The sequence below is a fragment of the Carassius auratus genome, chromosome 28, assembly GCF_003368295.1.
Source record: "Carassius auratus strain Wakin chromosome 28, ASM336829v1, whole genome shotgun sequence".
Taxonomy (NCBI): Eukaryota; Metazoa; Chordata; class Actinopteri; order Cypriniformes; family Cyprinidae; genus Carassius; species Carassius auratus.
The window spans coordinates 3,442,523-3,453,240 of NC_039270.1; the positions used below are offsets into that span (position 1 = coordinate 3,442,523).

The 10,718-nt window shown below is 45.4% G+C and overlaps 1 protein-coding gene across 1 annotated transcript; it reads right to left on the reverse strand.

The window, feature by feature from the left end:
• Positions 1-335: 335 nt before the first annotated feature.
• Positions 336-1,595, reverse strand: LOC113047492 (uncharacterized). The gene is made up of 2 exons (XM_026208882.1): positions 685-1,595; positions 336-456 (listed from the first exon to the last, which is right to left on the reverse strand). Exons 1-2 carry the CDS (start codon positions 1,395-1,397, stop codon positions 375-377), a joined length of 795 nt encoding a protein of 264 aa, XP_026064667.1. The 5' UTR covers positions 1,398-1,595; the 3' UTR covers positions 336-374.
• Positions 1,596-10,718: the final 9,123 nt, after the last annotated feature.

The following is a 10,718-nucleotide window of genomic DNA, read 5'->3' on the forward strand; positions in this document are numbered from 1 at the left end:
AGCTTAAAAATGTCTACTTTTAAACGAAAATATTCAAAACGAAAAGAAATAGGCTACTCTCTGAATATGTAGGCCTAATCCATGTGAAATGTGCATTTCTCTCTGGCGTTCATGGCGAGTCCGCATCGTCTTTGCAGCGACACAGAAAACACCATTTTATTAATAAACAATTAAATGTCTCCTTGCCATTTTTGACAAATTCATAATCATTTCTTTAGCCGGTTCTTTGTGGCAAAATTATACACGCGGTCGTGCGCTTGAGAGCGGCTAGTAAACGCCCATTATTCTGATCGGAACAAAGCATGACAAATTCTACATTTCATTTTCTCCATAGAAATGAGAGGCCAAGTCACAAGTCAAATATTTTTTTTTATTTACAATAATAGTGATTGTCGGAAGAGATGGCTTCCCTTGGCTTCAGGGAGAAAACGCCACTGAGAACGGGGATGGTCATTTCTGAAAAAAAAACAAATGAAAAAAACAAAACAAACAAAAAAAAACAATTAAGTATATATGACATATATATTCACTAAATAATTATTCACTATTATTTAGTGATGTGCTGCCTTATGCTAGCCTAGGCCTCTTCAGCCACAGGACTACGGTGAATAGGCAACAGCATACAGAAATAAATAATGCTAAAATGCTCGGCGGCAGTATAAGGGATTTAAAACCATTTCTTACCTCGATTTAAAGTGCACCTTGCATTCAGGTGTGTTGCTGATGAAGCTCCGAACAAGAGATGGTATATCCAGCCTGTCCAGAATTTCACTATGTATGTGCATTAGCACCAGATGTGTCAACCTCTTCTGGCTTGTTGTACTTCGGGTCCAGGTTTTCAGACGTCTGATAGCTGAGAATGATCTTTCTGATGGAGCAGCTGACACAGGTAGACATAAACAAAGCTCAATGAATGCCTCAACTTCTTTAAATAGCTCTCTAGTTTGGGGATGCAATGATGAAATGAATTCAGCAAGCTCTTTCACTGCAGTGAACCGTCTCTCCTTAGCTAGGTCACCCAGTAGAGTTAGTTGCATTTGTAGACATGATTGATCAAACTTTTCCGGGAGTTGCATTTCTTCATTTAGACCAGACAGGTTTTGGTTTGCAGCTTCGATAAGAGTCGTTTCTCTTTGTGCAGCCACTTTAATTCCACTTTGATCAAATCTTCTTTTAAGCTCAGTTTGGATTAAGTCTACTGATTCAAAGAACTGACGTCGCCACTGTGCTTCTCCAGATTTGCACACCAGAGTATCTGGTTCTGAAGTGTTGTGGATGCGAGCTGGGGTTTTGCTCAATCTGGGGGGATTTGGCATTTTCAAATTGTTGCATCTTGCAGCGGTGTTAACCTTATCCATCAGCTCTTTGAAAGAGTCATCCCCCCGAAGTCTCTGCATATGTTGCTTTTGAGGACTGTCAAAACAGAGACCTGAACAACTGCCAAACAGAGACCTGAACAACTGTTTACGTTTGGCTGATTCTGAAATGACAACATACACTCCCTGAACAAAATTCAACGTGTCTGCAATGAGTCTCACTTCCTTTGCTACCTCTTGCAGAACGAGGTCAAAAGCATGGTTTCTGCAATGCACATACAGTATTGTTCAAAATAATAGCAGTACAATGTGACTAACCAGAATAATCAAGGTTTTTCGTATATTTTTTTATTGCAACGTGGCAAACAAGTTACCAGTAGGTTCAGTAGATTCTCAGAAAACAAATGAGACCCAGCATTCATGATATGCACGCTCTTAAGGCTGTGCAATTGGGCAATTAGTTGAATTAGTTGAAAGGGATGTGTTAAAAAAAATAGCAGTGTGGCATTCAATCACTGAGGTCATCAATTTTGTGAAGAAACAGGTGTGAATCAGGTGGCCCCTATTTAAGGATGAAGCCAACACTTGTTGAACATGCATTTGAAAGCTGAGGAAAATGGGTCGTTCAAGACATTGTTCAGAAGAACAGCGTACTTTGATTAAAAAGTTGATTAGAGAGGGGAAAACCTATAAAGAGGTGCAAAAAATGATAGGCTGTTCAGCTAAAATGATCTCCAATGCCTTAAAATGGAGAGCAAAACCAGAGAGACGTGGAAGAAAACGGAAGACAACCATCAAAATGGATAGAAGAATAACCAGAATGGCAAAGGCTCAGCCAATGATCACCTCCAGGATGATCAAAGACAGTCTGGAGTTACCTGTAAGTACTGTGACAGTTAGAAGACGTCTGTGTGAAGCTAATCTATTTTCAAGAATCCCCCGCAAAGTCCCTCTGTTAAAAAAAAAGGCATGTGCAGAAGAGGTTACAATTTGCCAAAGAACACATCAATTGGCCTAAAGAGAAATGGAGGAACATTTTGTGGACTGATGAGAGTAAAATTGTTCTTTTTGGGTCCAAGGGCCACAGGCAGTTTGTGAGATGACCCCCAAACTCTGAATTCAAGCCACAGTACACAGTGAAGACAGTGAAGCATGGAGGTGCAAGCATCATGATATGGGCATGTTTCTCCTACTATGGTGTTGGGCCTATTTATCGCATACCAGGGATCATGGATCAGTTTGTATATGTTAAAATACTTGAAGAGGTCATGTTGCCCTATGCTGAAGAGGACATGCCCTTGAAATGGTTGTTTCAACAAGACAATGACCCAAAACACACTAGTAAACGGGCAAAGTCTTGGTTCCAAACCAACAAAATTAATGTTATGGAGTGGCCAGCCCAATCTCCAGACCTTAATCCAATTGAGAACTTGTGGGGTGATATCAAAAATGCTGTTTCTGAAGCAAAACCAAGAAATGTGAATGAATTGTGGAATGTTGTTAAAGAATCATGGAGTGGAATAACAGCTGAGAGGTGCCACAAGTTGGTTGACTCCATGCCACACAGATGTCAAGCAGTTTTAAAAAACTGTGGTCATACAACTAAATATTAGTTTAGTGATTCACAGGATTGCTAAATCCCAGAAAAAAAAAAATGTTTGTACAAAATAGTTTTGAGTTTGTACAGTCAAAGGTAGACACTGCTATTTTTTTGAACACACCCCTTTCAACTAATTGCCCAATTGCACAGCCTTAAGAGCGTGCATATCATGAATGCTGGGTCTCATTTGTTTTCTGAGAATCTACTGAACCTACTGGTAACTTGTTTGCCACGTAGCAATAAAAAAATATACGAAAAACCTTGATTATTCTGGTTAGTCACATTGTACTGCTATTATTTTGAACAATACTGTATAGGGACACTGGACACTCTGCTTTTAGCTTCGCCCGAACACCATTTATACGGCCAGACATGTTGGACGCGCCATCAAAACAATATCCTGCCAAACGTTCCAGAGGTATGTTTAAACGGATAAATATGTCCTTGATGCATGAAAACAATGTTTCTGCAGATGAGTCACTGGCGTTATAAAATCCAAGAAAGACGTTTTGTGCCCTTAAATCTGAATCCACAAACTGCAAACAACATGAAAATTGCTCGCTCGCGCTGATATCGGTTGTTCTGTCTGCTGTGAGTCCAAAGAAAGAACAGTGGCTGATTTGAGACATGATTTCACGTTGTATGGCATGAGCAAATATCCCGAGAATTTCGTTTTGAATTGTATCGGACATCCATTCTCTTTCTTTTGGGAGAGCGTGTGTCCTCTCCAGCATTAACTGCCAGAGGACTCCATCTCGGTGACCGTGCCCTCTAAGTGGCAACCCTTCGCGGCCCAGGAGCTTGATTGAGCAGAGGAAAAGCTCCAGCACAGCCCTTGTGGTGTATTTTTCCAAATAAAGTATTTTGTTCTGGAAAAACAACTAGCAACAAAAATGGCTAGATTCACATTGATTATTCTTGATTGATTAAAATCTTACTAATAAAAATCTTCTACACCCTACCCGTTGCCTGGTCTCGAGCGGCAATATCCGAGATCACAGCGTTGATTGGTGTTAATTTTAAGGATTCCAAAGCACGCACTGAATCCGAGTGCAATTCGGATAACTCACGTGCTTTCTTCCAGTTACTATATCCACCACCAGCCTTTACGAAGGAGCTTTGATTGTCTTTGGTGAGGCGCAGTAATCCTTTATCCATCACTTTAGCACATATAAAACAAATCACAGAGTCAGATTCTCTAATATAATGCAGCCATTTCCATTTGTCAAACCATCCACATTGAAATGAACGCTCGAACGTTTCCCCACCAAATCTCCTGCCTGGGAATTTAATCCAGGGTTGGTAGGGCTTGTCAGCTTCCCTGGCAGCCATTCGATCATGTGTCCCGACCTCAGCAGAATCCATGTTAACGTCCAGCTCACAAACCTCGCTGCTCGTGGATGCTGACATAGGCCTACTAACAGCACCAGTCTGAACCGAGTTTGTGTCAGTGTCAGTCTTTGGCGAGGGTTCAGTCGCCGTTTCATCTACGTTATTTTGACATCCTTTGTTTGAGAAGAATTCCCATCAATATTTTTACTTTTCTTAACTGTGTTACCCGAAAAAAAGTCCGAAATACGTTTCTGCTGCTTATTGCTAGCCATGACCAAACAAGTGTGAGGTGACGGGAGCATTCCTGAGGAGGCTAGGTTAGTCTTTTATCAATGAAATATTAAAATAATTCATCATTAGTTTATATCTTATACATTATATCTTAATCCCACATTAAACACATTGTTATGTCTGTTTTTTATTTTTTTCACGGTTTTAAGTACAATATTAGGTTAGTCCACAGCCCCCCACCAGCACCCCCCTTCCCGCACCATTGGGTTGACCGTGATCCACAGGTTGGGCACCATTGGCTTCCAGCAAAGCTTGGTGCAACCGAGCAGTGGTGGGCTTCCCAGCTGGAGTCATTCAATTTTACCCTTAGATCAGCCAGGCAAGAGCAACCAGAATGCTCGTCAGCATCTAGAACGTTTCACCTTCGGGACAGAGATCCCAGCATTGGGTGCATTGTGTGACTGTCACGGTTTACGCTGCCTGAAGGAATACGGAGTCGAGGATAAACGGAATAAGGCTTTTAATATATACCATTCATGGAGCACAGCGATAGACACACGTAAGTCAGTGATTTAGTCACAAGTGAGGAGACCCGACAAAACAGAACTGAAAGGACAAGGCTTATGTACAAAAGGATAATTGGGGAAACACAGGTGGATGGCATGACTAAATTAACAGGGACATGGAACACATGAGGAATAGAATAGACACACCTGGGAACTAATCAAACCAAACACGGAAAGACACAAACTGGGTCACGGGCAAAAACACACTAAATGAGTCCAGGTGTGACAGTACTCCCCCCTCCCGGTAGGTGCGTCCTCGCACCGTAGAAACAACAGAGGGAGGCGTGGGTGGGAACTTGTGAGGAGGTTCCGGTGGAGGACGGACTCCCAGGAGGGGGCCAGCAGACAGGGACCACAGAAGGAGGAGCCAGGGAGGAGACGACGGAGGGAGGAGCCAGGGAGGAGACAGGAGCAGGAGGAGCCAGATGGTCCACCAGAGACCAGCCAGGACGGAGATCCAAGGTGGGGTCGACGGCGGGAGGAGCCATGGTGAAGGAAGGGTCGACGACACCAGGGGGCCGACAGGCGGAGACTGCACCGGTGGGTGAGGAGCCCAAGATGGAGCAGCACAGCCGCAGAGCCAGGGGGACGTCGAGGTTCCGGAGGGCCTAGGTGGAGCAGAAGGCTCAGGCGACCAAGGCGGAGGCGGGGTCCTGGCAGACCGCTGTGGAGCCGGAGCGACCGAGGATGGAGGTGGAACCGGAGGGAAGGAGGAGCCTGACAGAGCCGGAGGGATGGAAAGACGAGGTGGAACCGGAGGAGTGGAGTCCCGAGGCGGCGGATGGTCGACGACTGACCAAGGTGGAGCCGGAGGGACGAGGGAGCCCGGTGGAGCAGGTGGGATGACAGGCCACGGTGGAGACGAGGGAGCTAAGAGCCAAGGCGGAGCCGCTGGGTCGAAGGACCGAGGAGGAGTCCAGGGCTCGGAGGCTGGAGGCGGAGACAGGGCCTTAACGCGCCAAGGCAGAGCTGGAGACTGGCAGTCCAGTGGCGAACCATCGCGCCCCGATGGCGCGGACTGAGGGTGAGCTGCGGGACTGACTGGCACCAGCAGGGATGACGAGGAACTGGCTGGTCTAGGAGGAGGAGAGAGGAGAAGGATGGGAGGAAGGACAGGAGGATCAGGACTGGACGGAACCAGCGAAAGTGGGGCAGAGGGACCAGCAGGTCCTGGAGGAGGTGGGAGAGGGAGGCTGGGAGGGAACACAGGAGATACAGAAGATTCAGAGCTGGGCGGAACCAGCGGACACACAGAAGATTCAGAGCTGGGCGGAACCAGCGGACACACAGAAGATTCAGGGCTGGGCGGAACCAGCGGACACACAGAAGATTCAGGGCTGGGCGGAACCAGCGGAGAAACAGAAAACTCAGGGCTGGGCGGAACCAGCGGAGAAACAGAAGACTCAGGGCTGGGCGGAACCAGCGGACACACAGAAGATTCAGAGCTGGGCGGAACCAGCGGACACACAGAAGATTCAGGGCTGGGCGGAACCAGCGGACACACAGAAGATTCAGGGCTGGGCGGAACCAGCGGAGAAACAGAAAACTCAGGGCTGGGCGGAACCAGCGGAGAAACAGAAGACTCAGGGCTGGGCGGAACCAGCGGAGAAACAGAAGACTCAGGGCTGGGCGGAACCAGCGGAGAAACAGAAGACTCAGGGCTGGGCGGAACCAGCGGAGAAACAGAAGACTCAGGGCTGGGCGGAACCAACGGAGAAACAGAAAACTCAGGGCTGGGCGGAACCAGCGGAGAAACAGAAGACTCAGGGCTGGGCGGAACCAGCGGAGAAACAGAAGACTCAGGGCTGGGCAGAACCAGCGGAAATGGAGCAGAGGAAATGACTGGAGGAGGTAGGAGTGGGAGACTGAGAGGGTATACAGGGGAGTCAGGGCTGGACGGAACCAGCGGGGAAACAGGAAAATTAGGGGTTACCTCCATAGACCAGTCCATCAGATCCAGAACTTGCTCCATACGATCTTCAGAGACTGCAAACAGCTCACCCTCAGTCGCAGGAGTGTGGGCAGGGCTTTCCTCCACGCCCTCGATCTCCACGAGGACTCCCACGATGCTCACACACCTGGTCAGTCGCGCTCTCGAGATCCTGTTCCCTGTCAGTGGATGGCTCGGGCTCTGCGGCTGCGGTGGGCTCTGGCTCCGTGCGGCGTGATGGTGGCTGGCTGGTCTCTGGGTCGGGAGTGGGACTGGCGAGATCCACTATCGGGCAGACGGTGAAAGGTGAGCCATTTCTCGCCAGAGTCCACTCCACGAATGCGGCGAAATCCTCCCGAGGACCATCTTCGGGCGACAACGCTCTGCACTTGGAGTTCAGGCTGGTGTTGTAGAAGGTGCAGAGCGCGTCGCCCGGGTAGCTGGTGGCATTAGCTAATAGAAGAAACTGTCTGGTATGGTCCTCGAGAAAACGTCCCTCCTGCTTCAGCAGGAGGATAAGGAATTCGGGACGATAGAGGGGATCCATAGAAACTAAGAAAAGAAAAGACTGTGAAAAAACGAAAGCAAAACGGAGGGAAAAACACGCAGTTTTATACTTTCATTTTTTGGGTCGGGTCTTCTGTCACGGTTTACGCTGCCTGAAGGAATACGGAGTCGAGGATAAACGGAATAAGGCTTTTAATATACAAATTTTATATATATAAATGAGTCCAGGTGTGACAGTGACGACCCTGAGTCTCCTGATTCTACTGGTCCAGGTCGTGAGAGCTCATGATTGGTTTTCCTCATGCTAATTGATAATTAGCTAGAGTGTATATAAGAGTGCTGTGCCTTATTTGGGACAGGCACTCTCTGGGGAAGCTCTCCTCATGAGTGGCTCCTTGTGTTTTCTCACTCTTCCAGTGTCAAGATTTTGTTTTCCCTTACCCCTAGACTTATGTTTAGAATTATCGATTGTGATACGTTTTTGATTCAAACGTTTCTGCTTGATCCCTCTTTTGTGTTGCGGCTTGATACGAGCTGGTCGTTGTCACGGATCCAGCCAATCAACCAGCGTCAGACCCTACAGCTCAACTTTCCCTTTCCTGCTCACGTATTAAAGGGTTAGTTCATCGAAAAATCGTAATTATGTTATTAATAACTGTCGTTCCAAACCCGTGAGACCTCTTTGGAACACAGTTTAAAGGTCCCCTTCTTCGTGATCCCATGTTTTAAAATTTAGTTAGTGTGTAATGTTGTTGTTAGAGTATAAATAATATCTGTAAAATTCTAAAGCTCAAAGTTCAATGCCAAGCGAGATATTTTATTTAACAGAATTCACCTACAAAAAACGACCCGTTTGGACTACAGCCCTCTAGTTCCTGCAGTAATGACGTCACTAAAACAGTTTTTTGACTAACCTCCGCGCACATGAATTCACAAACAGGGGGCGTGGTCTTGTTGCGCTCCGTCGGAGAAGAAGGAAGAGCTGCGTTTGTGTTCGACATGTTGTTGAAACGCTGTTATTTTCATCTCGGAGTCTAATCATCTTTGTTTGGGATTCCCAGGGACGCTGTACTTGGAGATTAATGGTTACAATTTATGTTTAACTCGGTTCCCGAAAATTATTACATTTTGCTGAGGACAACTTCCTCAATCTCAATCAGTTTAATGCCGGATTCGCAAAAAGATTATTCTTGAAAGATGGAGCAGTTCCTTCTTTGTCTGGAGAAGGCGTTGTTTATGGACCACAACCGGTAAGTGTATTTTATTATTTAAGTTGGTGCGTTTAACAGTTTCTGTAACTTACTACACAAAGGGCATGCTGTTTAGCTTTGTTAACTAGATGTTAGGGCTGTGCAAAAAAAAGAAATGCCATGTTCATGCGCATCTCGTCAGTAAAAACGCTCCTGTGATTATAAGTACATCTCCAGCACGTGCGTTCTAGCCAAATCACGTTACCAGGAGGTCAGCCTGCTCTAAGCTGGTGTCGAATCACAACACAGGAACCGCTGGCCCAATCAGAACTTGTTACGTATTTCTGAGGGACTTTATAGAACAAGGAAGTCATCAGCCCGTTTTTGTGATAGTGAAAACAGCGGTATACAGATAGGTGAATTGTGTGAAAAATACTGTGTTTTTTTACACGCGAAACATGAACATGTTATATTGCACATTGTAAAAACAATCAAAGCTACACAAAAGCACGAAAAACAGGACCTTTAAGATATTTTAGATTTAGTCTGAGAGCTCTCAGTCCCTCAATTGAAAATGTGTGTACGGTATTCTGTCCATGTCCAGAAAGGTAAGAAAAACATCATCAAAGTTGTCCATGTCACATCAGAGGGTCAGTTAGAATTTTTTGAAGCATTGAAAATACATTTTGGTCCAAAAATAGCAAAAACTTTGAATTTATTCATAATTTTTTCTTTTCCGTGTCTATTGTGAGAGAGTTCAAAACAAAGCAGTTTGTGATACCCGGTTCGCAAACGAATCATTAGATGTAACCGGATCTTTTTGAACCAGTTCACAAAATCGAACTGAATTGTTTTAAATGGTTTGTGTCTCCAATACGCATTAATCCACAAATGACTTAAGCTGTTAACTTGTTTTATGTGACTGACACTCCCTCTGAGTTAAACAAACCAATATCCCAGAGTAATTCATTTACTCAAACAGTACACTGAATAAAATTCTGTGAAGAGAGAACTGAAGATGAACAAGAGCCGATGCTTCTAACTGACCCTCTGACATCACATGGACTACTTTGATAATGCTTTTCTTACCTTTCTGGACATGGACAGTATACCGTGCACACAGTTTCAATGGAAGGACTGAGAGCTCTTGGGCTAAATCTAAAATATATTAAACTGTGTTCCGAAGATAAACGGAGGTCTCACGGGTTTGGAACGACATGAGGGGGAGTTATTAATGACATAATTTAGATTTTTGGGTGAACTATAACCCTTTAAGTCCTTTAAACCCTTAAAGTGTACACCATCACAGAAGGCCATGGAAGAGTATGTAGAAGAGGCTCTTTGTCAGGGTTACATCCACCCTTCTACATCCCCAATTTTAATCACAATCGCGATTTTGGCTTCCCACGATCAAATTCGCGTGATCGAGCGATATTTAAAATGCGTCATTCCTTCACGCTTTGTATTAAAGGTTTTTTTTTTCTTTTAAAGCCAGTCTAGCGCGCTGTAAAGCCGCTGTCTGATCACGTGCGTCCATGCACCAATCAGAGTTGTTCCCTGCACCACGCAGCAGCTCAGTCAGTTTCCAGATGTAGACAGTCACAGACAGAAGACAGAGTAGCGTGAGGAAAATACCACAACAGATAGCAGGCTATAATCTATCTTAACAAAGAAAAAATGTCTAACGTAGCAGAGGGAGCAGCCGAGGGCCTTGTCCCGAGAATCGGATCGTCATCCATTGTGTGGAAACATTTTCGGTTTCAGGCAAGTGACACAAAACAAGAACAGGTCATATGCAAAGAGTGCCATAAAGTTGTTTTGGCACCACAAAGCAACACAATGAACCTCTTTAACCACTTAAAAAACACCGTAAAGTTCAATACGATGAATGTATGAGGGCCAAGAAATGCGTTGCAAAGAATAATCATCCCACAACATCAACTCAGACATCCAACGAAGCGAGCCTCTTTAGCGCATCACCATACCCATCCACCTCCCAAAGACACAGTGAAATAACGAATGCAGTTGCATTTCATTTGGCTAAAG